Below are 27,844 nucleotides of genomic sequence, written 5' to 3' on the forward strand. Positions count from 1 at the left end.
AGGAGTGGAGCAGATCCGGAGGTGGTGGGACTGTAGACTTCTTTCAGGCCGTTATAGAAGTTCTTCATGTCGTTCCTGTCTGCAAAGCCCTGGATCTCATCAGCTTTGTTGCTCAACCAGGAATCCTGCATCTGCTGCAGCTTCAGCTGGATGGTGCTGCATGCACTCTTCAGTATGTCTTTCTTTGACTGTGACTTGGGATCTTCAATGTGAGCTCTGTAGGCTTGGCGTTTGTCTTCCAGCAGCTGCTTAATCTCAGTGCAGTTCTCATCAAACCAGTCGTTGTGCTTCCTGGCAGAAGGCCCCAGGCACTCCATGGCAGTGTTGTACACCGTCACAAGCAGTGTGCCCCATGCTGCCTCCACATTCTGGTTGTCCAGCACAGTGGACTCAAGGCGTTCCTCCAGGGTGTCAGCAAAGCTCTGCTTGATGTTGCCTACCCCCAGCTTGTTGACATTCAGGCGTTTGGGTGCTTTCATGCCCTGAGGCCGTCTCTTGGGCTGGATGCGGAGGTTGAGTTTGGAGATGATAAGGCGGTGGTCTGTCCAGCACTCAGCGCCACACATGGCCCTCGTGACTCGTACGTCCTGCCTGTCCCTCTTCCTGACAAAGTCGATGAGATGCCAATGCCCAGAGCGAGGATGCATCCATGACGTCCTGTTACAGGTAGGGAGGCAGAAGACGCTTTTTGTGATAAGAAGATCATGCTCGGCACATGTCTGGAGAAGTAGCTGACCATTGCTGTTGCAGTTGCCAACCCCATGCTTCCCAATCACGCCTTCCCAGGAGGTGCTGTCACAGCCAACTCTCGCGTTAAAGTCACCAAGAATGATGAGCTTGTCTGCGTTGGGAACAGTGGTGATGACAGCGTTCAGGTCCTCGTAGAATCTGTCCTTGATCTCATCCGGGTTGGTCATGGTGGGCGCGTAGGCGCTGACAATGGAGGTAAACTTCTTCCTGTTGCATAAAGGGAGTTTCATCGTCATCAGGCAATCGTTCACTCCTTTCAGGAGGCCAGCCAGCTTGCCAATGAGGGTTGTCTTCACTGCAAAGCCAACTCCAGCCTCACGTCTCTCCTCAGGTCCGCGACCACTCCAAAAGAAGGTGTAACCTGCGCCTCGCTCACAGAGTTCGCCTTCTTCTGCCAGTCTGGTCTCACTTTAGGCAGCGATGTCGATGTTGTACCTGGCTAGTTCACTCGCAATGAGTGCTGTGCGTCTCTGTGGTCTGTCTGAGTCGCTTCTGTCCAGAAGCGTACGCACGTTCCATGTGGCAATGGTCAATGGGATGCTCCTTGTTTTCTTCTTTCTTTTCTTTGAATGTTGACCGCTTGAGTAGGGTCCCCGTCAGACGCAGTATGCTGACTAGGGTGGTGTGGAGCAGGCAATGCTTAGGGCACCTTTTCTAGCCCCTTCCTCATGCCATGGAAGTGAGCAGTGCTGTCCTGAAGAGGGCTGCTCAGTCGCTCAGGGGGCTGCCGATCTCCACTGCTGCTCCAGTCAGTGAAAAACGACCCTATGGGCTGAGCCGCCTGTGTGCAGGTCCGCGGCTACGACTGCCAGTGTACCCACACCTGTCGCTTCGTCGCTCGCCTGTTGCCACAAGGCTTGGGGAAAATGATGGTATGGGATGAAGGATGACTGATGACTTGCGCGATGACTTTGTTTATAGTGAGGAGGAGTTGCGCACCGTCGACCTCACTCTCTTGTCCGAGACCGTCTGTATCCAGTGGCAAGACGAGATCAAGACGACTGGAGATGGAAACGGATGCAGTGGATGACCAGGATGTCCTATGTGCCTCATCCTGCCCTCAGCACACCACAGTGCTCTGCTGCAACCGCCTTCCTCTCCGTTGAACCATGAAGGTTTCTTCCGCAGAGTCCGCCGGATCCAGTCTTCACATGCTTGGGTAGACAAGCCCTAACACACTGAGGGTTTGAGACCCGTCAGCTACCCTCACCTAGTTTAGCCAGCCTGTCAAAGCCGTTGCCCAGGGGTTGGGCACTGCCAAATGCTAGCAGCTTCTAGGACCCATAGGTGAGAGCTGGGTGCCGGTGGGGACCGATAGAGGACGAACCACTCCCGGAAGAGCGTGACAAGCCCCCCCTCTAGAGGTACTACCCCTCCCGTGCACCCCCTAACCCCCTGGCAAATTATCCACACAAAGGTACACACAGCCAGAAACACATACACACCCAGTTACACACACAGGTACACACAGACAGAAACACACACACCCACCCAGTTACACACACATAGATACACACAGCCAGAAACACATACACACCCAGTTACACACACAGAGGTACGCACAGACAGAAACACATACACACCCAGTTACACACACAGAGGTACACACAGACAGAAACACATACACACCCAGTTACACACACAGAGGTACACACAGACAGAAACACATACACACCCAGTTACACACACAGAGGTACACACAGACAGAAACACATACACACCCAGTTACACACACAGAGGTACACACAGACAGAAACAAATACACACCCAGTTACACACACAGAGGTACACACAGCCAGAAACACATACACACACCCAGTTACACACACAGAGGTACACACAGCCAGAAACACATACCCACACCCAGTTACACACACAGAGGTACAGATAGAAACACATACACACATACACACCAGGTTACACACACATAGGTACATACAGCCAGAAACACACTCACACATATATATACACACCCAGTTACACACAGAGGTACACACAGCCATAAACACATGCACACATACACACACACTTACACACACATAGGTCCATACAAAAACAGAGAGACAGACAGACAGAGACAGACAGAAAAAGATAAACAGAGTGTCACAGACAAGGAGGGTTGTGTGTGTGTGAACGCTGCCAGTTATGGTAAACCCACTTTGGCACTCATGCATCACATGCTCCTTGTCGCGTATGGAGTCTATGCAATGCACGTGTTGCACTGGAAAGCATGATGTGACAGATTTCTAATTTTTGTCAGCTCTGGGAGTTTTCTTTGTCTGGAAAAATGGCACCATTTGACAGTGGAGCATCAGACTTGGCCAGGTCTACAACGGTCAGTGTGGGGTCCTATAGAGAGGGACGCTCAGTAAGGCCAGTCTTATTTTGGCGACACAGGTTATCACAAGGAACTGTGATGCTCAGCCAGTATTTTGGCTAGAATTCATAAACTTTTGAGATATTTATTCATTCATTTATTTAGTGTCTTTGCATTGGTAAAATCATCTTCCAATTTGTAGTATTTCTGTTGTATATCCGTCCGAAAATATACGTACCTGTATTACTAGTTGGTTTTGCTTTTCACGTGTTGGTTACCTAAATTTTTACTGTCTGATGTTACATGTGTTTAATCTCTTATTTTTGTCATAGACAGTTATTTCCTAGGCTGAAACGTTACCAGTTTACTTGAAACTGACATGTGGTGTTTGGCCTGAGTGTTTGGTTCTTGTTCTTTTATTCGGTATTACTTTCACTCTAAATATACAATTTCATATTACCTTATGTATTCTGTTTGATGTGCTAGAGTTACTCAATCTATTTCTCCCAGTTCTGAATGAGGAAACAGTGAAGTACAGGTCCAGCCCACATTTGTTTGGGAGATTATTTTCAATGAACTTGTAAATTACTTCGGGAAAGAATTGTTAAACTGGAGCTAAACCTGAATATTTCAGCTTTTGGCTGAAATAATATTTTGCAGGAAGAGATTGGAAAACCATTCAATTATATTTGTTCAGATTGCTTTAGCTGTAAACCGGATGGGATTCAAGGGGAGTGAATGAGTCACTGTCCATGATAATGTAATGAAGTGCTACTGTGATTCTTCTTCCGCCCCGGCATGGTGGGTGGCGGTGAAATCCTACCAAGAGTTTTGCGGATAATTTGCTAGAACTAAGGCACGTCTAGGTTTTGTCATAGGGACTCCACTCTCCCACTGTGGAGACTCTGCTCTCCCTCTGTGGAGACTCTGCTCTCCCACTGTGGAGACTCTGCTCTCCCTCTGTGGAGACTCTGCTCTCCCACTGTGGAGACTCTGCTCTCCCTCTGTGGAGACTCTGCTCTCCCACTGTGGAGACTCCACTCTCCCTCTGTGGAGACTCCACTCTCCCTCTGTGGAGACCCGACTGCACCCCACTGTTTGTGTGGCCTTCTTCTGTCGTGGGGAAATGGAGCGTCGCTGGTGGACATGATTCCCCAAGTACTACACCAGAGTCAACCTTCCAGGACAACTGGAACTATGTAGTACCAGCTTCCCCACCCCCGTCCCAAGTTGAGTAATACTGAGAAAAACAAAACACTGTCACCACTTCCCCACCCCCGACCCAAGTTGAGTAATACTGAGAAAAACAAAACACTGTCACCACTTCCCCACCCCCGTCCCAAGCTGAGTAATACTGAGAAAAACAAAACACTGTCACCACTTCCCCACCCCCGACCCAAGTTGAGTAATACTGAGAAAAACAAAACACTGTCACCACTTCCCCACCCCAACCCAAGCTGAGTAATACTGAGAAAAACAAAACACTGTCACCACTTCCCCACCCCCGTCCCAAGTTGAGTAATACTGAGAAAAACAAAACACTGTCACCACTTCCCCACCCCCGACCCAAGTTGAGTAATACTGAGAAAAACAAAACACTGTCACCACTTCCCCACCCCGACCCAAGTTGAGTAATACTGAGAAAAACAAAACACTGTCACCACTTCCCCACCCCGACCCAAGTTGAGTAATACTGAGAAAAACAAAACACTGTCATAGAAGAGGGTGACAGAAGGGGAAATAATTTTGGGTGTTCCTCCCGCTGAAGAGGAAAGCGAACAGACTTCTTCTTTGTGGTGTCTAACCGTTCTGAAGTATCGGTGCCTTATTGTATCATGTCTGTTGTTTGTGTTGAAACTATTTGGAGTAAATTTTTTGTATTTGTTTATTTTGGGCTTTCGTTTGGATGAAGGTGAGAGAGAGCGTGAGAGAGTTGGCCATAAGTTTTGTTTGAAAAGTTGCATGCAACACATAGGTACATACAAAAATAGAAAGACAGACAGACAGAGACAGAAAGAGAGAAGTCCAAATGAAGTGATCCAAGCAGCACTTACTTTGGACTGATTTCCTTCAGGAACTTGCTGTCGACATTTTGAAAGTTGAATCCAAAACAGCACACTGAGTTTTCTATCACAAACTGGCACACCTGAAAGTTGAACCCAAAACAGCACACTGAGTTTTCTATCACAAACTGGCACACCTGAAAGTTGAACCCAAAACAGCACACTGAGTTTTCTATCACAAACTGGCACACCTGAAAGTTGAACCCAAAACAGCACACTGAGTTTTCTATCACAAACTGGCACACCTGAAAGTTGAACCCAAAACAGCACACAGTTTTCTATCACAAACTGGCACACCTGAAAGTTGAACCCAAAACAGCACACAGTTTTCTATCACAAACTGGCACACCTGAAAGTTGAACCCAAAACAGCACACAGTTTTCTATCACAAACTGGCACACTAAAAGTGACCACGCATAAATCATACCATGTAACATCAAGATGACCCTGGCAGTCTTCACAGCATGAAACAAATGATCAAGATGACACTGACCGTCTGACTTCAAGCTGACACTGTGTGGACTTTCTACAGACACTGACAAGAGGGGCATCATTCAATTTCAGACTGCAACTTTCAGATTATCTCCCATGATTGGCTGGACCACAGCTATGGCTTGCTGGACAAAGGGTGGGCCAGAAAAAACAGGGGAAAATGAAAAAAAGACTGACAAGGGGACAGACAGACAAAGAGCTGGCTTGACTACACTACAGTTCCTCAATCTCCACAGACACATGAAAACACTGTCCTGACAACAGTACGGTTCATCAATCTCCACAGACACATGACAACACTGACCTGACTCTCAATCTCCACAGACACATGACAACACTGACCTGACTACAGTACGGTTCCTCAATCTCCACAGACACATGACAACACTGACCTGACTCTCAATCTCCACAGACATATGACAACACTGACCTGACAACAGTACGGTTCCTCAATCTCCACAGACACATGACAACACTGACCTGACTCTCAATCTCCACAGACATATGACAACACTGACCTGACAACAGTACGGTTCCTCAATCTCCACAGACACATGACAACACTGACCTGACAACAGTACGGTTCCTCAATCTCCACAGACACATGACAACACTGACCTGACTGCAGTACAGTTCATCAATCTCCACAGACACATGACAACACTGACCTGACAACAGTACAGTTCCTCAATCTCCACAGACACATGACAACACTGACCTGACAGCAGTACGCTTCCTCAATCTCCACAGACACATGACAACACTGACCTGACAACAGTACAGTTCCTCAATCTCCACAGACACATGACAACACTGACCTGACTACAGTACGGTTCCTCAATCTCCACAGACACATGACAACACTGACCTGACAACAGTACGGTTCCTCAATCTCCACAGACACATGACAACACTGACCTGACAACAGTACAGTTCCTCAATCTCCACAGACACATGACAACACTGACCTGACTCTCAATCTCCACAGACACATGACAACACTGACCTGACTCTCAATCTCCACAGACACATGACAACACTGACCTGACAGCAGTACAGTTCCTCAATCTCAACAGACACATGACAACACTGACCTGACAGCAGTACAGTTCCTCAATCTCCACAGACACATGACAAAACTGACCTGACTCTCAATCTCCACAGACACATGACAACACTGACCTGACTACAGTACGGTTCATCAATCTCCACAGACACATGACAACACTGACCTGACTACAGTACGGTTCCTCAATCTCCACAGACACATGACAACACTGACCTGACAACAGTACAGTTCCTCAATCTCCACAGACACATGACAACACTGACCTGACTCTCAATCTCCACAGACACATGACAACACTGACCTGACTACAGTACGGTTCCTCAATCTCCACAGACACATGACAACACTGACCTGACAATAGTACAGTTCCTCAATCTCCACAGACACATGACAACACTGACCTGACAACAGTACAGTTCCTCAATCTCCACAGACACATGACAACACTGACCTGACTGCAGTACAGTTCATCAATCTCCACAGACACATGACAACACTGACCTGACAACAGTACAGTTCCTCAATCTCCACAGACACATGACCACACTGACCTGACAGCAGTACGGTTCCTCAATCTCCACAGACACATGACAACACTGACCTGACAACAGTACGGTTCCTCAATCTCAACAGACACATGACAACACTGACCTGACAGCAGTACGGTTCCTCAATCTCCACAGACACATGACAACACTGACCTGACTGCAGTACGGTTCCTCAATCTCAACAGACACATGACAACACTGACCTGACAACAGTACGGTTCCTCAATCTCCACAGACACATGACAACACTGACCTGACAACAGTACGGTTCCTCAATCTCCACAGACACATGACAACACTGACCTGACTACAGTTCCTCAATCTCCACAGACACATGACAATACTGACCTGACTGCAGTACGGTTCCTCAATCTCCACAGACACATGACAACACTGACCTGACTGCAGTACGGTTCCTCAATCTCCACAGACACATGACAACACTGACCTGACAACAGTACAGTTCATCAATCTCCACAGACACATGACAACACTGACCTGACAACAGTACGGTTCCTCAATCTCCACAGACACATGACAACACTGACCTGACTGCAGTACAGTTCCTCAATCTCCACAGACACATGACCACACTGACCTGACAGCAGTACGGTTCCTCAATCTCCACAGACACATGACAACACTGACCTGACAACAGTACAGTTCCTCAATCTCCACAGACACATGACAACACTGACCTGACTGCAGTACAGTTCCTCAATCTCCACAGACACATGACAACACTGACCTGACTGCAGTACAGTTCCTCAATCTCCACAGACACATGACAACACTGACCTGACTGCAGTACGGTTCCTCAATCTCCACAAAGTCTCTCTGAAGAGGAGAGATGGCTGTCTCTGACAGGTAGTCTAGCAGGATGTTCAGGGCTTCAAATGTGTACTGATCCTGTAATTGTACACACATCATTAAAATATATGTAACATGTACTGGTCCTGTAATTGTACACACATCATTAAAATATATGTAACATGTACTGGTCCTGTAATTGTACACACATCATTAAAATATATGTAACATGTACTGGTCCTGTAATTGTACACACATCATTATATCATACATAATAATAATAATAATAATAATAATAATAATAATAATAAAAATGCACATTTATATCGTGCTCTTTCTTTCCAAGAGCCCAGAGCGCTTTACATGAAAGAAAATATCACAAATAACATAAATCATTCATGACCACTCTTTCTCAAACCCCTCCCTCCCCCCCCACTCTCCCTCTCCCACTCTTCATGCATCCAAAGTGAGCTGACATGGATGATGTTGGAGAAGAGGGAAGCTGAGAGTTCTTACAGACAGGTTTGAAAAAGATAGGTGATAAGCGAAAAGCAGAGATAGAATCAGATGCACGCATATGGTATGTATTTAAATTACAAAAATGAAGATGAATCACTAGCATGTGGCTCTGAATCACCTTGACAATACCAAATCACTAACTTTTAGTTCTGAATCGCCTTGACAGTACCAAATCACTAGCTTACAGTTCTGAATCACCCTGACAGTACCAAATCACTAGCTTACAGTTCTGAATCACCCTGACAGTACCAAATCACTAGCTTATAGTTCTGAATCACCTTGACAGTACCAAATCACTAGCTTATAGTTCTGAATCACCTTAACAGTACCAAATCACTAGCTTATAGTTCGGAATCACCTTGACAGTACCAAATCACTAGCTTATAGTTCGGAATCACTCTGACAGTACCAAATCACTAGCTTATAGTTCTGAATCACCTTAACAGTACCAAATCACTAGCTTATAGTTCTGAATCACCTTAACAGTACCAAATCACTAGCTTACAGTTCTGAATCACCTTAACAGTACCAAATCACTAGCTTACAGTTCTGAATCACCTTGACAATACCAAATCACTAGCTTACCAAATCACTAGCTTACAGTTCTGAATCACCTTGACAGTACCAAATCACTAGCTTACAGTTCTGAATCACCTTGACAGTACCAAATCACTAGCTTATAGTTCTGAATCACCCTGACAGTACCAAATCACTAGCTTATAGTTCTGAATCACCTTAACAGTACCAAATCACTAGCTTATAGTTCTGAATCACCCTGACAGTACCAAATCACTAGCTTATAGTTCGGAATCACCTTGACAATACCAAATCACTAGCTTATAGTTCGGAATCACCTTAACAGTACCAAATCACTAGCTTACAGTTCTGAATCACCTTAACAGTACCAAATCACTAGCTTATAGTTCTGAATCACCTTAACAGTACCAAATCACTAGCTTATAGTTCTGAATCACCTTAACAGTACCAAATCACTAGCTTATAGTTCTGAATCACCTTAACAATACCAAATCACTAGCTTATAGTTCTGAATCACCTTAACAGTACCAAATCACTAGCTTATAGTTCTGAATCACCTTAACAGTACCAAATCACTAGCTTACAGTTCTGAATCACCTTAACAGTACCAAATCACTAGCTTATAGTTCTGAATCACCTTGACAGTACCAAATCACTAGCTTACAGTTCTGAATCACCTTGACAGTACCAAATCGCTAGCTTATAGTTCTGAATCACCTTGACAGTACCAAATCACTAGCTTATAGTTCTGAATCACCTTGACAGTACCAAATCACTAGCTTACAGTTCTGAATCACCTTGACAGTACCAAATCACTAGCATACAGTTCGGAATCACCTTAACAGTACCAAATCACTAGCATACAGTTCGGAATCACACATATAACATGTGTAATGGTCCTGTAATTGCACATACATTATAACATACATATAACATGTGTACTGGTCCTTAAATTGGAAACACATCCTATCATACATATAATATGTGTACTGGTCCTTAAATTGTACACACATCATAACATACATATAACATGTGTACTGGTCCTGTAACTGCACACACATCATAACATACATATAACATGTGTACTGGTCATTACATTGTACACACATCATAACATATATATAACATGTGTACTGGTCATTACATTGTACACACATCATAACATACATACATCATGTGTACTGGTCATTACATTGTACACACATCATAACATATATATAACATGTGTACTGGTCATTACATTGTACACACATCATAACATACATACATCATGTGTACTGGTCATTACATTGTACACACATCATAACATATATACATCATGTGTACTGGTCATTACATTGTACACACATCATAACATACATACATCATGTGTACTGGTCATTACATTGTACACACATCATAACATACATACATCATGTGTACTGGTCATTACATTGTACACGCATCGTAACATACATACATCATGTGTACTGGTCATTACATTGTGCACACATCATAACATACATACATCATGTGTACAGGAGGAGTTTGTATTATACTCCATGTTTGGTGTTACATATACTTACCATGTCAAACTGATGCAAACTAGGCCTATTGGTTTGCTCTGCTTGGCCAAATTTCGCGCGGCTAACAGTGAAAAGACGGGCCCGCCCGCTCTTCAGAGGGGCACCCCTAGCCACCTCTCTCAGCAGGAAATCCGCTTCAAAGGCGGGACCACCTAGCTGATTGCATTGTGGTACAGATGGCAGACCTGTACCCTCGCACAGAACTAGCAGACAGGATGAGAACCGAGGAGCAGAGAGCCAGAAAGTTGGCCAGCTGCATGCTCGTAGGGTTCGTAGGGGGAATGCCCTGAGCTGTACACCACCGCAACCATTTCTTCCAGCGAAAGTCATACAAGGTCTCCGTTCCCTGCCTCCTTGCTCTGGTGACTATGGAGAGGAGGTGAGAGGAGGCACATCCCTGGGTCAGCGCAGCCGACACAGAGGCCGACCGAGGGGTCGAGGACTTCAATGGTGATGCTGACAGTTCCGACCGCACAGCAGCCATGCGTGCTGGTGGAGCAGTTGAGGATTGGAATGCGGAGTGCCCGAGCGAGGCTGCCTCAGCAGATGAGATTTGGTTTCAAGTTCCAGGGGTGGAAACATGTGTCAGGGACTGAAGGTCCGGAAACCAGGTCTGGGCTGGCCATTTCGGCGCAATGAGGATCAGCTGCGGGTGTTCCAATCTGTCTTTCCATATCACCTTGGACAGAATTGGAAAGGGAGGAAATGCGGAGGCAATCAGACTGCTCCAGTCTAGAGAGAGAGCATCCACTGCCCACGCTTCTGGGTCGGCAACCGAAGAGATGTAAGTGGGAAGTCTCTTGTTGAACAAGGTCCACCATCGGCCGAAACCACTGTTCCCACACCCACTGAAGGCTGTCCTTGTCCAGGGTGCACTCTGTGCGTATGACACTCTTGGACCTGCTGAGAGCATCTGCCAAGATGTTGGTTTTTCCTGCTAAGTGTCTCGCTGAAAGTGGAATGCCCTTGCTGTGGCACCAACAGAGGACAGCCTCGGTCCGCATGGAGAGGTCTGCCGAGTGCGCTCCCCCCCATTTGTTCACGTAACATGCGACCGTCGTCTTGTCCGTGAACAAGCGGATGGTCTTGCCAGTGGCCTCCCCCATGAAGTGCAGGAGAGTCCTGCGAACTGCCTCCAGTTCCAGAACATTGATGTGGCATAGGCGCTCCTCCGGGGACCAAGTCCCTGCTGCATGGAGTGAGTCCATGTGGGCTCCCCAGCCCAGGGAGGAGGCGTCTGTGAAGAGTGCCACCTGAAGAGTAGGTGGGGCTATGGGCACCCCCTGTGTCCGAAGGGGGGTGATTAACCACTCTGATGTCACCTCGAGGAACCACTCGCCCAGACATAACTGGGTATCCCATGGCTGAGTGCTCTGGGACCGGCGTAACCTCAGTGCCCTCTGGAGAGGGCGCTTGAGAACCCTGTCCAGGGGAATGAGAGGTGCCGTGGACTCCATCATGCCCAAGAGGGAAGAAAGTGTCTGCGCTGTATCTTGGGAGGAGTGGCGCCAGTGGCTGAGGAAACCTGCCAGATGGTCCCAGTGATCTGGCGCCAGAGAGACTATCATGGACCGCGTGTCGAATCTCATCCCTAAGAAGTCGAAGGACTGACGTGGGGACAGATCGCATATCTGCTGGTCCCTGAGGAAGCCCAGTTGGGAGCAAAGGTCTAGAAGTCTGGCCGTATGACTCAGGCACAGGGCCTGCGACTGGGCGAGGATAAGCCAGTCGTCCAGGTACACACAGAGACAAAAGGATTCCGAGCGGACGATGGACACCAATTCCCGCACCACCTTGGTAGACAGGAAAGGGGCAAGGGACAGACCAAATGGGAGGGCCGGGAACTGGAACCCCTTGTCCCTCCACACGAACCTCAGGTACCGATGGGATGCCGAATGGATGAGTATATGAAAATAAGCATCTTCCAGATCGATAGAGGTAGGCCAATCACCTTGTTGGATGGTCTCCCGAATCTGTGCCTGTGTGTCCATCTTGAATTTGATTTTGGGGAGGAATTTGTTGAGGGGGGACAAGTCCAAAACTGGTCTCCACCCTCCCAAGACCTTTGGAATCCCCAACAACCAGCCGTAAAAACCGGGGCCCGGGTCCGAGAGTTGAGATATAGCCCCATGAGGAGTGGGTGCGATATCTCTTTTTCTAGGACGCTCTCCTGCTCCGTCGAGCTGGGCACCTAAGGAGGAGGAGTGGATCTTAGAGGGGGGCGGTCCTCCACCCAAGACAGCATGTACCCCGACTCTAGCACCGACATAATCCCGTCGTTGAGTCCCAGAGCACGCCACTGATGTGCATGCCGGGACAAGTTTCCTACTTGGAGGGGCTGAACGACTGGCGGTGCTGAATCGGGGCCCAGTCATTGGGGGTGCTGCCTTCTGGCCTTGGGCATGGCCGGTCGGCTTGGACAGACATAAGGTGGTCTATTCCTCTGCCACTGATTCTGCACACGCTGCTTTGACTTAGGCGGCGTGGTATATGGAGGGGCCCTGGTGGCCGGTCTCTTCAATGGCATAGAACCCTGGAGCCCATGAGAGGTGTGGGCCAAATATGAGGCCACCTCCCTGTTTGTCTCTGCCCTGTGGCTGACAAAATGGGGCGGGAACTGGCCGAAGAGGGAGTGCTGCTGTGCTGGGATGGACCGCAGGGCAGCCCTCTCCTCCACAGGAATGTTAGAGAGGCTGAGAATGGCGTCACGCCACGCTAGCACAGTATTGAAGTGAAGGCTGGTAGCTGTGTCTGCAGCTGCCGTGCAACCAGATGCTACCCTATTGCCAAAAGCGTGTAACCTCTGGTCTGTGAAGAGGCCAGGCGGGACAGAGGAAGGAGACCCCGTGTCCTGATTAACCGGACACTGTTCCCACAGCTCATTGGCCCTGTGGAGGAACGCGTCGAAGGTGTACGCCGTGGAAACCTCGAGGAGGCAGCGGCGGGCCAATTTGTCCCACTCTGCTAACGTTTTAAAGGATAGGGTAGCTGAAGTGGGGAAGGTGATGCGCTGTGAGACCAACATCCTGTCCTGTGCGGAGGGCTCTGCTCCTCTGTAGGCAGGGTGGACCTGTGTGTACCAGGACCACACCCCTCCCTTGGAGGAATCTTTAAGGAACTTTCCCGGGGAAAAGGCACCCGGGGCAGAGAGGGACTCCCTGCCTGGAGGAGGGATGGAAGCAGCACCCCTGACAGTGCGGGTTGGCTTATTAAGCCATACCTGAGCCATTTCTGGCACTCTGAGTCGCCTTGTGGTTCTGGAGTTAGAGTCACATGGCGTAAGGAGGGTCAAGGGTAACAAAGTAGCCTGAGGGACTGATTCGGCATACGTGACCCTATTGGGGAGGGTCAGTTGGAGCTCGGCAAAGTCCGAGTTTGGTTCAGGCTGGTCCCTAGGGAGGCGCGGGCTCAATCTGTCCCCCCGGGATGTGGGCGAAGAGTGCTCATCTGCTTGTTCGTCCTCATCCAAAGACAGGGGCTCCCACTCTTGTTCGCAGTCCATCCCCTGCTGGGTGCCATCCCAAGTGGATGTACCCACTGGGGCATCCTGTGAGCTGTGGTCAGCCCAGCGGGATGAGCTGGGACGATCCCGAGCCGGGACCATGGCCACCGCTGTTATGTCCTTGACACCTGAAGCGGGTGGGGAGCGTGTGGACCGTAGGTCCAACCATGCTTTGGATGGTGGGTGCCACCTCTTGAGAGGGCGTCCCTGGATGCAAGAGGGACCCACGGGTGCTGTGAGGGGACAAACACGCACTCATCTCACTGTAGGACCGAGGGCTGGGCAGGTGGGAACCGCAGGCTCCCCCGGGCCGAGTAGGGCCCCTCAGCCGCCGTCGGTCCTGACAAGAAGGCCGTTTGACCGTGGAGGTCACCTGTGGGTTGACAGAGACCCAATTTGTGGACAGAGTGGCAATACTGGTCGAGGAGCTCAACCTGACCGACAAGAAGTCGATCCCACTTGTCAGGGCTGTGTGTGTCACCCTGTGAGATGTGCTGGGTTGGGTCAGGTGGGGAGCGGACAAGGGGCTGGCCCTTGGTACTCCCGGCAACCCAGCGTGCATCATAGGTGCACCCCAGTACGGGTAGAATGGGGGTAACTACCCGTGGGCACCAGCCATACTGTGACCCGAACCCCAAGGGTCACTGGCGCGTTGACCTCCATGAAGGGAAAAACCTGGCCAAGTCGGAGGGAGGTCAGGTCCGACTTGGGTGTCAGTCCCACTCGCAGACGAGCGGGCTGACTGCCCGGAACCGCCTACACGTGCGGGCCTCCCCCAGCAGGGGAGACCGGCCGGATAGCGGGAAGACCTGCAGAGCAGGTTGCCACGCACCCCGAATCCCCTCCTGTGGGGAGACTGGGTTGGCTTGGCCCGGGGTGGGCAAAGTAGAGATCCCCCCCCGGAACCAACTTTTTCTCCCCCACCAAAAGGAGGTGGGGGAGGGGGGTCGACAGAGAAGGGAGGAGGGGGAACAACAATGGGGCCCGTGAGGGCCGTCTCCGAGTGGGGACCCGGGTAATGGCCGTGCGCGGCCTCCCCTTGGGAGTTCGCGCCTGGCTGCGAGTCCCCACAGCCAGGAGAGGACTTGCCATTCCCCCCTCTCCCTGCCTCGCGCTGGGACACCACCTCGGGAGGCGACGCTCGTACCTCTTTCCCCACGGTCCCCTTCATGACCGTTTTACTGGTACGAAAGTCGCCTCCGCGATCAGCGTCTAACGACGCATCGCTGCAGTCCGTATCGGGAGGAATCATGAGCTCCGGGCCTGGAGAGTCTCTTGCTGAGTCTCAATCCCAGCGTCATGATCCCTGCCTTCGTGGGATGGCACACGAGGCATGGAACCCGCGCTTAGGCACCCAGCGAAAATCAGTCAGTATATGACACCAAATGGTCATTACATTGTACACACATCATTACATACAACACATGTACTTGTCATTACACTGTACACACATCATTACATACATACATCATGTGTACTGGTCATTACATTGTACACACATCATAACATACATACATCATGTGTACTGGTCATTACATTGTACACACATCATTACATACATACATCATGTGTACTGGTCATTACATTGTACACACATCATAACATACATACATCATGTGTACTGGTCATTACATTGTACACACATCATTACATACAACACATGTACTGGTCATTACATTGTACACACATCATAACATACATACTTCTTCTTCTTCTTCTGCTTTCGTAGGCTGCAACTCCCACGTACACTCCCATGTACATATATGGGCTTTTACGTGCATGACCGTTTTTACCCTGCCATGTAGGCAGCCATGCTCTGTTTTCGGGGTGTGCATGCTGGGTATGTTTTTGTTTCCATAACCCACCGAACACTGACATGGATTACAGGATTTTTAACGTGAGTATTTAATCTTCTGCATGCGTTTACACACGAAGGGGGTTCAGGCACTAGCAGTTCTGCACATATGTTGACCTGGGAGATCGTAAAAATCTCCACCCTTTACCCACCAGGCGCCATCACCGTGATTCGAACCCGGGACCATCAGATTGAAAGTCCAACGCTTTAACCACTTGGCTATTGCGCCCGTCATAACATACATACAACACGTGTACTGGTCCTGAAGAGGAGAGATGGTCATCTCTGACAAGTAGTCAAGGCTTCGAGTGGTGCAGGTTGCTATGGTGATGTGTGTGGCGTTCCACAGGTCTTACAACCCTGGGTTCCTGGCAGTGATGCCTGTTATGTGTGTTAGTTGTATGTGTCAGTCATATCATCTGAGACATGAGTCCACATTACTTGTCTGTGTCAGTCATATCATCTGAGACATGAGTCAACATTACTTGTGTGTGTCAGTCATATCATCTGAGACATGAGTCCACATTACTTGTCTGTGTCAGTCATATCATCTGAGACATGAGTCCACATTACTTGTGTGTGTCAGTCATATCATCTGAGACAGGACCACATTACTTGTCTGTGTCAGTCATATCATCTGAGACATGAGTCCACATTACTTGTGTGTGTCAGTCATATCATCTGAGACATGAGTCCACATTACTTGTGTGTGTCAGTCATATCATCTGAGACATGAGTCCACATTACTTGTGTGTGTCAGTCATATCATCTGAGACATGAGTCCACATTACTTGTGTGTGTCAGTCATATCATCTGAGACAGAAGTCCACATTACTTGTGTATGTCAGTCATATCATCTGAGACATGAGTCCACATTACTTGTGTGTGTCAGTCATATCATCTGAGACATGAGTCCACATTACTTGTGTGTGTCAGTCATATCATCTGAGACATGAGTCCACATTACTTGTGTGTGTCAGTCATATCATCTGAGACAGGAGTCCACATTACTTGTGTGTGTCAGTCATATCATCTGAGACATGAGTCAACATTACTTGTGTGTGTCAGTCATATCATCTGAGACATGAGTCCACATTACTTGTGTGTGTCAGTCATATCATCTGAGACATGAGTCCACATTACTTGTGTGTGTCAGTCATATCATCTGAGACATGAGTCCACATTACTTGTGTGTGTCAGTCATATCATCTGAGACAGGAGTCCACATTACTTGTGTGTGTGTCAGTCATATCATCTGAGACAGGAGTCCACATTACTTGTGTGTGTGTCAGTCATATCATCTGAGACAGGAGTCCACATTACTTGTGTCTGTGTCAGTCATATCATCTGAGACAGGAGTCCACATTACTTGTGTCTGTGTCAGTCATATCATCTGAGACATGAGTCCACATTACTTGTGTGTGTCAGTCATATCATCTGAGACAGGAGACCACATTACTTGTGTGTGTCAGTCATATCATCTGAGACATGAGTCCACATTACTTGTGTGTGTCAGTCATATCATCTGAGACATGAGTCCACATTACTTGTGTGTGTCAGTCATATCATCTGAGACATGAGTCCACATTACTTGTGTGTGTCAGTCATATCATCTGAGACAGAAGTCCACATTACTTGTGTGTGTCAGTCATATCATCTGAGACATGAGTCCACATTACTTGTGTGTGTCAGTCATATCATCTGAGACATGAGTCCACATCACTTGTCTGTGTCAGTCATATCATCTGAGACATGAGTCCACATTACTTGTGTGTGTCAGTCATATCATCTGAGACATGAGTCCACATTACTTGTGTGTGTCAGTCATATCATCTGAGACATGAGTCCACATTACTTGTCTGTGTCAGTCATATCATCTGAGACATGAGTCCACATTACTTGTGTGTGTCAGTCATATCATCTGAGACATGAGTCCACATTACTTGTGTGTGTCAGTCATATCATCTGAGACATGAGTCCACATTACTTGTGTGTGTCAGTCATATCATCTGAGACATGAGTCCACATTACTTGTGTGTGTCAGTCATATCATCTGAGACATGAGTCCACATTACTTGTGTGTGTCAGTCATATCATCTGAGACATGAGTCCACATTACTTGTGTGTGTCAGTCATATCATCTGAGACATGAGTCCACATTACTTGTGTGTGTCAGTCATATCATCTGAGACATGAGTCCACATTACTTGTGTGTGTCAGTCATATCATCTGAGACAGAAGTCCACATTACTTGTGTGTGTCAGTCATATCATCTGAGACATGAGTCCACATTACTTGTGTGTGTCAGTCATATCATCTGAGACATGAGTCCACATTACTTGTGTGTGTGTCAGTCATATCATCTGAGACAGGAGTCCACATTACTTGTGTGTGTGTCAGTCATATCATCTGAGACAGGAGTCCACATTACTTGTGTGTGTGTCAGTCATATCATCTGAGACATGAGTCCACATTACTTGTGTGTGTCAGTCATATCATCTGAGACAGGAGACCACATTACTTGTGTGTGTCAGTCATATCATCTGAGACAGGAGTCCACATTACTTGTGTGTGTCAGTCATATCATCTGAGACAGAAGTCCACATTACTTGTGTGTGTCAGTCATATCATCTGAGACATGAGTCAACATTACTTGTCTGTGTCAGTCATATCATCTGAGACATGAGTCCACATTACTTGTGTGTGTCAGTCATATCATCTGAGACAGAAGTCCACATTACTTGTGTATGTCAGTCATATCATCTGAGACAGGAGTCCACATTACTTGTGTGTGTCAGTCATATCATCTGAGACATGAGTCCACATTACTTGTGTGTGTCAGTCATATCATCTGAGACATGAGTCCACATTACTTGTGTGTGTCAGTCATATCATCTGAGACAGGAGTCCACATTACTTGTGTGTGTCAGTCATATCATCTGAGACATGAGTCAACATTACTTGTGTGTGTCAGTCATATCATCTGAGACATGAGTCCACATTACTTGTGTGTGTCAGTCATATCATCTGAGACATGAGTCCACATTACTTGTGTGTGTCAGTCATATCATCTGAGACATGAGTCCACATTACTTGTGTGTGTCAGTCATATCATCTGAGACAGGAGTCCACATTACTTGTGTGTGTGTCAGTCATATCATCTGAGACAGGAGTCCACATTACTTGTGTGTGTGTCAGTCATATCATCTGAGACAGGAGTCCACATTACTTGTGTCTGTGTCAGTCATATCATCTGAGACAGGAGTCCACATTACTTGTGTCTGTGTCAGTCATATCATCTGAGACATGAGTCCACATTACTTGTGTGTGTCAGTCATATCATCTGAGACAGGAGACCACATTACTTGTGTGTGTCAGTCATATCATCTGAGACATGAGTCCACATTACTTGTGTGTGTCAGTCATATCATCTGAGACATGAGTCCACATTACTTGTGTGTGTCAGTCATATCATCTGAGACATGAGTCCACATTACTTGTGTGTGTCAGTCATATCATCTGAGACAGAAGTCCACATTACTTGTGTGTGTCAGTCATATCATCTGAGACATGAGTCCACATTACTTGTGTGTGTCAGTCATATCATCTGAGACATGAGTCCACATCACTTGTCTGTGTCAGTCATATCATCTGAGACATGAGTCCACATTACTTGTGTGTGTCAGTCATATCATCTGAGACATGAGTCCACATTACTTGTGTGTGTCAGTCATATCATCTGAGACATGAGTCCACATTACTTGTCTGTGTCAGTCATATCATCTGAGACATGAGTCCACATTACTTGTGTGTGTCAGTCATATCATCTGAGACATGAGTCCACATTACTTGTGTGTGTCAGTCATATCATCTGAGACATGAGTCCACATTACTTGTGTGTGTCAGTCATATCATCTGAGACATGAGTCCACATTACTTGTGTGTGTCAGTCATATCATCTGAGACATGAGTCCACATTACTTGTGTGTGTCAGTCATATCATCTGAGACATGAGTCCACATTACTTGTGTGTGTCAGTCATATCATCTGAGACATGAGTCCACATTACTTGTGTGTGTCAGTCATATCATCTGAGACATGAGTCCACATTACTTGTGTGTGTCAGTCATATCATCTGAGACAGAAGTCCACATTACTTGTGTGTGTCAGTCATATCATCTGAGACATGAGTCCACATTACTTGTGTGTGTCAGTCATATCATCTGAGACATGAGTCCACATTACTTGTGTGTGTGTCAGTCATATCATCTGAGACAGGAGTCCACATTACTTGTGTGTGTGTCAGTCATATCATCTGAGACAGGAGTCCACATTACTTGTGTGTGTGTCAGTCATATCATCTGAGACATGAGTCCACATTACTTGTGTGTGTCAGTCATATCATCTGAGACAGGAGACCACATTACTTGTGTGTGTCAGTCATATCATCTGAGACAGGAGTCCACATTACTTGTGTGTGTCAGTCATATCATCTGAGACAGAAGTCCACATTACTTGTGTGTGTCAGTCATATCATCTGAGACATGAGTCAACATTACTTGTCTGTGTCAGTCATATCATCTGAGACATGAGTCCACATTACTTGTCTGTGTCAGTCATATCATCTGAGACATGAGTCCACATTACTTGTGTGTGTCAGTCATATCATCTGAGACAGGAGTCCACATTACTTGTGTGTGTCAGTCATATCATCTGAGACAGGAGTCCACATTACTTGTGTGTGTCAGTCATATCATCTGAGACAGGAGTCCACATTACTTGTGTGTGTCAGTCATATCATCTGAGACATGAGTCCACATTACTTGTGTGTGTCAGTCATATCATCTGAGACATGAGTCCACATTACTTGTGTGTGTCAGTCATATCATCTGAGACAGGAGTCCACATTACTTGTGTGTGTCAGTCATATCATCTGAGACATGAGTCCACATTACTTGTGTGTGTCAGTCATATCATCTGAGACATGAGTCCACATTACTTGTGTGTGTCAGTCATATCATCTGAGACATGAGTCCACATTACTTGTGTGTGTCAGTCATATCATCTGAGACAGAAGTCCACATTACTTGTGTGTGTCAGTCATATCATCTGAGACATGAGTCCACATTACTTGTGTGTGTCAGTCATATCATCTGAGACATGAGTCCACATTACTTGTGTGTGTCAGTCATATCATCTGAGACATGAGTCCACATTACTTGTGTGTGTGTCAGTCATATCATCTGAGACAGGAGTCCACATTACCTGTGTGTGTCAGTCATATCATCTGAGACAGAAGTCCACATTACTTGTGTGTGTCAGTCATATCATCTGAGACATGAGTCCACATTACTTGTGTGTGTCAGTCATATCATCTGAGACATGAGTCCACATTACTTGTGTGTGTCAGTCATATCATCTGAGACATGAGTCCACATTACTTGTGTATGTCAGTCATATCATCTGAGACATGAGTCCACATTACTTGTGTGTGTCAGTCATATCATCTGAGACATGAGTCCACATTACTTGTGTGTGTCAGTCATATCATCTGAGACATGAGTCCACATTACTTGTGTGTGTCAGTCATATCATCTGAGACATGAGTCCACATTACTTGTGTGTGTCAGTCATATCATCTGAGACATGAGTCCACATTACTTGTGTGTGTCAGTCATATCATCTGAGACAGAAGTCCACATTACTTGTGTGTGTCAGTCATATCATCTGAGACAGAAGTCCACATTACTTGTGTATGTCAGTCATATCATCTGAGACAGGAGTCCACATTACTTGTGTGTGTCAGTCATATCATCTGAGACATGAGTCCACATTACTTGTGTGTGTCAGTCATATCATCTGAGACAGAAGTCCACATTACTTGTGTGTGTGTCAGTCATATCATCTGAGACAGAAGTCCACATTACTTGTGTGTGTCAGTCATATCATCTGAGACAGAAGTCCACATTACTTGTGTGTGTCAGTCATATCATCTGAGACATGAGTCCACATTACTTGTGTGTGTCAGTCATATCATCTGAGACAGAAGTCCACATTACTTGTGTGTGTCAGTCATATCATCTGAGACATGAGTCCACATTACTTGTGTGTGTCAGTCATATCATCTGAGACAGAAGTCCACATTACTTGTGTGTGTCAGTCATATCATCTGAGACATGAGTCCACATTACTTGTGTGTGTCAGTCATATCATCTGAGACAGAAGTCCACATTACTTGTGTGTGTCAGTCATATCATCTGAGACAGAAGTCCACATTACTTGTCTGTGTCAGTCATATCATCTGAGACAGGGGTTCACATTACTTGTCTGTGTCAGTCATATCATCTGACAGAAGTCCACATTACTTGTGTGTGTCAGTCATATCATCTGAGACAGAAGTCCACATTACTTGTGTGTGTCAGTCATATCATCTGAGACAGGAGTCCACATTACTTGTCTGTGTCAGTCATATCATCTGAGACAGGGGTTCACATTACTTGTGTGTGTCAGTCATATCATCTGAGACATGAGTCCACATTACTTGTGTGTGTCAGTCATATCATCTGAGACATGAGTCCACATTACTTGTGTGAGTCAGTCATATCATCTGAGACAGGAGTCCACATTACTTGTGTGTGTCAGTCATATCATCTGAGACATGAGTCCACATTACTTGTGTGTGTCAGTCATATCATCTGACAGAAGTCCACATTACTTGTGTGTGTCAGTCATATCATCTGAGACAGAAGTCCACATTACTTGTGTGAGTCAGTCATATCATCTGAGACAGGAGTCCACATTACTTGTGTGAGTCAGTCATATCATCTGAGACAGGAGTCCACATTACTTGTGTGTGTCAGGAGTCCACATTACTTGTCTGTGTCAGTTATATCATCTGAGACAGGTCCACATTACTTGTCTGTGTCAGTCATATCATCTGAGACAGGACCACATTACTTGTGTGTGTCAGTCATATCATCTGAGACAGGAGTTCACATTACTTGTCTGTGTCAGTCATATCATCTGAGACAGGACCACATTACTTGTCTGTGTCAGTCATATCATCTGAGACAGAAGTCCACATTACTTGTGTGTGTCAGTCATATCATCTGAGACAGGGGTTCACATTACTTGTCTGTGTCAGTCATATCATCTGAGACAGGTGCACATTACTTGTCTGTGTGTCAGTCATATCATCTGAGACATGAGTCCACATTACTTGTGTGTGTCAGTCATATCATCTGAGACAGAAGTCCACATTACTTGTCTGTGTCAGTCATATCATCTGAGACATGAGTCCACATTACTTGTGTGTGTCAGTCATATCATCTGAGACAGGAGACCACATTACTTGTGTGTGTCAGTCATATCATCTGAGACAGGACCACATTACTTGTGTGTGTCAGTCATATCATCTGAGACAGAAGTCCACATTACTTGTGTGTGTCAGTCATATCATCTGAGACAGGACCACATTACTTGTGTGTGTCAGTCATATCATCTGAGACAGAAGTCCACATTACTTGTGTGTGTCAGTCATATCATCTGAGACAGAAGTCCACATTACTTGTCTGTGTCAGTCATATCATCTGAGACAGAAGTCCACATTACTTGTGTGTGTCAGTCATATCATCTGACAGAAGTCCACATTACTTGTCTGTGTCAGTCATATCATCTGAGACAGGAGTCCACATTAATTAAATCCAGTGTAACCTCTGACCTTTGCCTGCGGTCCCCGCCAGGCGACAGTCACCATGCCATACTCCTCGTCATCAGTGGGGTAGCTGATGACTTGCTCCACGCTCTCCGCCAACAAGGGGACAGCACTCTGCCACGGACGTCTGAAAGGGCCCTGCAATCCCTGAGGAAAGGGAGGTAAACAATTTACCCCAAACAAACCAATGAACAATGGGACAGCACTCTGCCAGGGATGGCTGAAAGGGCCCTGCAATCCCTGTAGCGAAGGGAGGTAAAACAATAAACCAACACAAACCAATGAACAATGGGACAGCACTCTGCCACGGACGTCTGAAAGGGCCCTGCAATCCCTGTAGCGAAGGGAGGTAAAACAATAAACCAACACAAACCAATGAACAATGGGACAGCACTCTGCCAGGGATGGCTGAAAGGGCCCTGCAATCCCTGTAGCAAAGGGAGGTAAAACAATAAACCAACACAAACCAATGAACAATGGGACAGCACTCTGCCAGGGATGGCTGAAAGGGCCCTGCAATCCCTGAGGTAAAAAATTAACCAAACCCCCCCCCCCCCCAAAAAAAAACACCTGAGGAACAATCAGTGAAAGTGACAGCAACACAAAAACAGGATATGAAAGACAAACTAGGTGGCAGCTAGTTTTTTTTTTTTTTCTTTCAATCATTTATTCTTCAGTCATTCAGTTAGTTATTCAGTCTCTAAGTTAATTATATATTTTGGCACTTTGATTTTTTATTCTATCAAAAAGGCAGATGCAATGTATACATAGATCAATATGCATCCTTTGTTGCTATGTGTAACTCAGACTTCCTGTTTTTCCTTCCTTACTTCCTCCTTCCTTTCAACACCAGACTTCCCATTTCCTGCCACCTCTCCCCTACGCCCTTACCAACCTTTTTTTTGATCTTTTCCTCTACAGGTTTCAGAGCTCTGAACACGTCATGTGGCTGTCTCCACTCCCCTAATCCCCCATCCCTCACCTTTTTCTTGATCTTTTCCTCTACAGGTTTCAGAGCTCTGAACACGTCATGTGGCTGTCTCCACTCCCCTAATCCCCCATCCCTCACCTTTTTCTTGATCTTTTCCTCTACAGGTTTCAGAGCTCTGAACACGTCATGTGGCTGCACGTCACCAGTGATGATCAGACACAGGTTCTCTGGGCGGTAAAAGTCCTGGTGGTATTTGCACACCTGTCAACCAACAACATCTTACAGATGTATCTGCACACCTGTCAACCAACAACATCTTACAGATGTATTTGCACATCTGTCAACCAACATCTTACAGATGTATTTGCACACCTGTCAACCAACAACATCTTACAGATGTATTTTTTCAATTGTCAACCAACATCATTTTACAGATGTATTTGTACACCTGTCAACCAACAACATCTTACAGATGTATTTGTACACATGTCAACCAACATCATCTTACTGATTATTTGCACACCTGTCTGACAACATCATCTTACTGATGTATTTGTACATCTGTCAACCAAACAACATCTTACAGATGTATCTGTACACCTGTCAACCAACAATATCTTTCAGATGTATTTGTACACCTGTCAACCAACAACATCTTACAGATGTATCTGTACACCTGTCAACCAACAATATCTTTCAGATGTATTTGTACACCTGTCAACCAACAACATCTTACAGATGTATCTGTACACCTGTCAACAAACAATATCTTTCAGATGTATTTGTACACTTGTCAACCAACTACATCTTACAGATGTATCTGTACACCTGTCAATCAACAATATCTTTCAGATGTATTTGTACACCTGTCAACCAACAACATCTTACAGATGTATCTGTACACCTGTCAACCAACAATATCTTTCAGATGTATTTGTACACCTGTCAACCAAACAACATCTTACAGATGTAACTGTACACCTGTCAACCAACAATATCTTTCAGATGTATTTGTACACCTGTCAACCAACAATATCTTACAGATGTATCTGTACACCTGTCAACCAACAATATCTTTCAGATGTATTTGTACACCTGTCAACCAACAACATCTTACAGATGTATCTGTACACCTGTCAACCAACAATATCTTTCAGATGTATTTGTACACCTGTCAACCAAACAACATCTTACAGATGTAACTGTACACCTGTCAACCAACAATATCTTTCAGATGTATTTGTACACCTGTCAACCAACAACATCTTAGATGTATTTGTACACCTGTCAACCAACAATATCTTTCAGATGTATTTGTACACCTGTCAACCAACAATATCTTACAGATGTATCTGTACACATGTCAACTAACATCATCTTACAGATGTATTTGTACACATGTCAACCAATAACATCTGACATGTATTTGCACACCTGTCAACCAACAATATCATCTTACAGATGTATTTGTACACATGTCAACCAACATCATCTTACAGATGTATTTGTACACATGTCAACCAACATCATCTTACAGATGTATTTGTACACATGTCTAACAACATCATCTTACAGATGTATTTGTAAACCTGTCAACCAACATCATCTTACAGATGTATTTGTACACATGTCTAACAACATCATCTTACAGATGTATTTGTACACATGTCAACCAACATCATCTTACAGATGTATTTGTACACATGTCAACCAACATCATCTTACAGATGTATTTGTACACATGTCAACCAACAATATCATCTTACAGATGTATCTGCACACCCGTCAACCAAAATATCTAACAGATACAAACTCTCAGGTAATTCTGGCTCACACACAAACATACACATCTTTCAAGATAATAAAAGTAGTCAGTAGCCAGTTTTAAATTCCAGCAGGTTAATCAGTCTGACAGAGGTGCTGTCTAACTGATGGATTTTACAGTAGTTTTCTGGTTAAGCCTGAGGACAATTCTGAACACTGTATAATCATAAAGATCGGAAAAGAAAACCCACCTAGTCTTTCTGCATGACTCAACATATACCTGTGAATCATGTTTGTGATAAATGATTATTACTATCCAATGACAGGGATGTTGTTTTTTTCTCTCTCTAATTTACAAACACAGTACTAAATACATCAATGCCAAGACAACTTACTTCTCCCTCCCCCCTCCCCCTCCCCCCTCACCTTGGTGTCAGTGGTGCAGTCCCCCCCCTCCCCCCTCCCCTTGGTTTCAGTGGTGCTGTCCCCCCTCCCCCCTCACCTTGGTGCTGTCCCCCTCCCCCCTCCCCCTCCCCCCTCACCTTGGTGTCAGTGGTGCAGTCCCCCCCCTCCCCCCTCCCCTTGGTTTCAGTGGTGCTGTCCCCCCTCCCCCCTCACCTTGGTGCTGTCCCCCTCCCCCCTCCCCCTCCCCCCTCACCTTGGTGTCAGTGGTGCAGTCCCCCCCCTCCCCCCTCCCCTTGGTTTCAGTGGTGCTGTCCCCCCTCCCCCCTCACCTTGGTGCAGTCCCCCCCCTCCCCTTGGTGTCAGTGGTGCTGTCCTTCCTCCCCCTCCCCCCTCACCTTGGTGTCAGTGGTGCTGTCCCCCCACTCCCCCCTCACCTTGGTGCTGTCCCCCCCTCCCCCTCACCTTGGTGTCAGTGGTGCTGTCCCCCCTCACCCTCCCCCCTCACCTTGGTGTCAGTGGTGCTGTCCCCCTCCCCCCTCACCTTGGTGTCAGTGGTGCTGTCCCCCCTCCCCCCTCACCTTGGTGTCAGTGGTGCTGTCCCCCCTCCCCCTCCCCCCTCACCTTGGTGTCAGTGGTGCTGTCCCCCCCCCTCCCCCTTCACCTTGGTGTCAGTGGTGCTGTCCCCCCTCCCCCTCCCCCCTCACCTTGGTGTCAGTGGTGCTGTCCCCCCTCCCCCTCACCTTGGTGTCAGTGGTGCTGTCCCCCCCCCTCCCCCTCCCCCCTCACCTTGGTGTCAGTGGTGCTGTCCCCCCTCCCCCTCCCCCCTCACCTTGGTGTCAGTGGTGCTGTCCCCCCCCTCCCCCTCCCCCCTCACCTTGGTGTCAGTGGTGCTGTCCCCCCTCCCCCCTCACCTTGGTGTCAGTGGTGCTGTCCCCCTCCCCCCTCACCTTGGTGTCAGTGGTGCTGTCCCCCCTCCCCCTCACCTTGGTGTCAGTGTCCACCC

At 46.7% G+C, this 27,844-nt stretch overlaps 1 protein-coding gene across 1 annotated transcript in view; it reads right to left on the minus strand.

The window, feature by feature from the left end:
• LOC143276302 (uncharacterized protein C05D11.1-like) overlaps positions 1-27,844 on the minus strand; it is a 97,688-nt gene that overhangs the window by 54,697 nt on the left and 15,147 nt on the right. The window contains exons 6-9 of the mRNA XM_076580807.1: positions 24,811-24,933; positions 23,748-23,888; positions 8,038-8,148; positions 5,122-5,213 (exon numbers count right to left, since the gene is read on the minus strand). Coding sequence (XP_076436922.1) covers positions 5,122-5,213; positions 8,038-8,148; positions 23,748-23,888; positions 24,811-24,933 — 467 coding nt within the window. The remainder of the gene's footprint in view (positions 1-5,121; positions 5,214-8,037; positions 8,149-23,747; positions 23,889-24,810; positions 24,934-27,844) is intronic.

Source organism: Babylonia areolata, chromosome 31, assembly GCF_041734735.1.
Source record: "Babylonia areolata isolate BAREFJ2019XMU chromosome 31, ASM4173473v1, whole genome shotgun sequence".
NCBI lineage: Eukaryota > Metazoa > Mollusca > Gastropoda > Neogastropoda > Buccinidae > Babylonia > Babylonia areolata.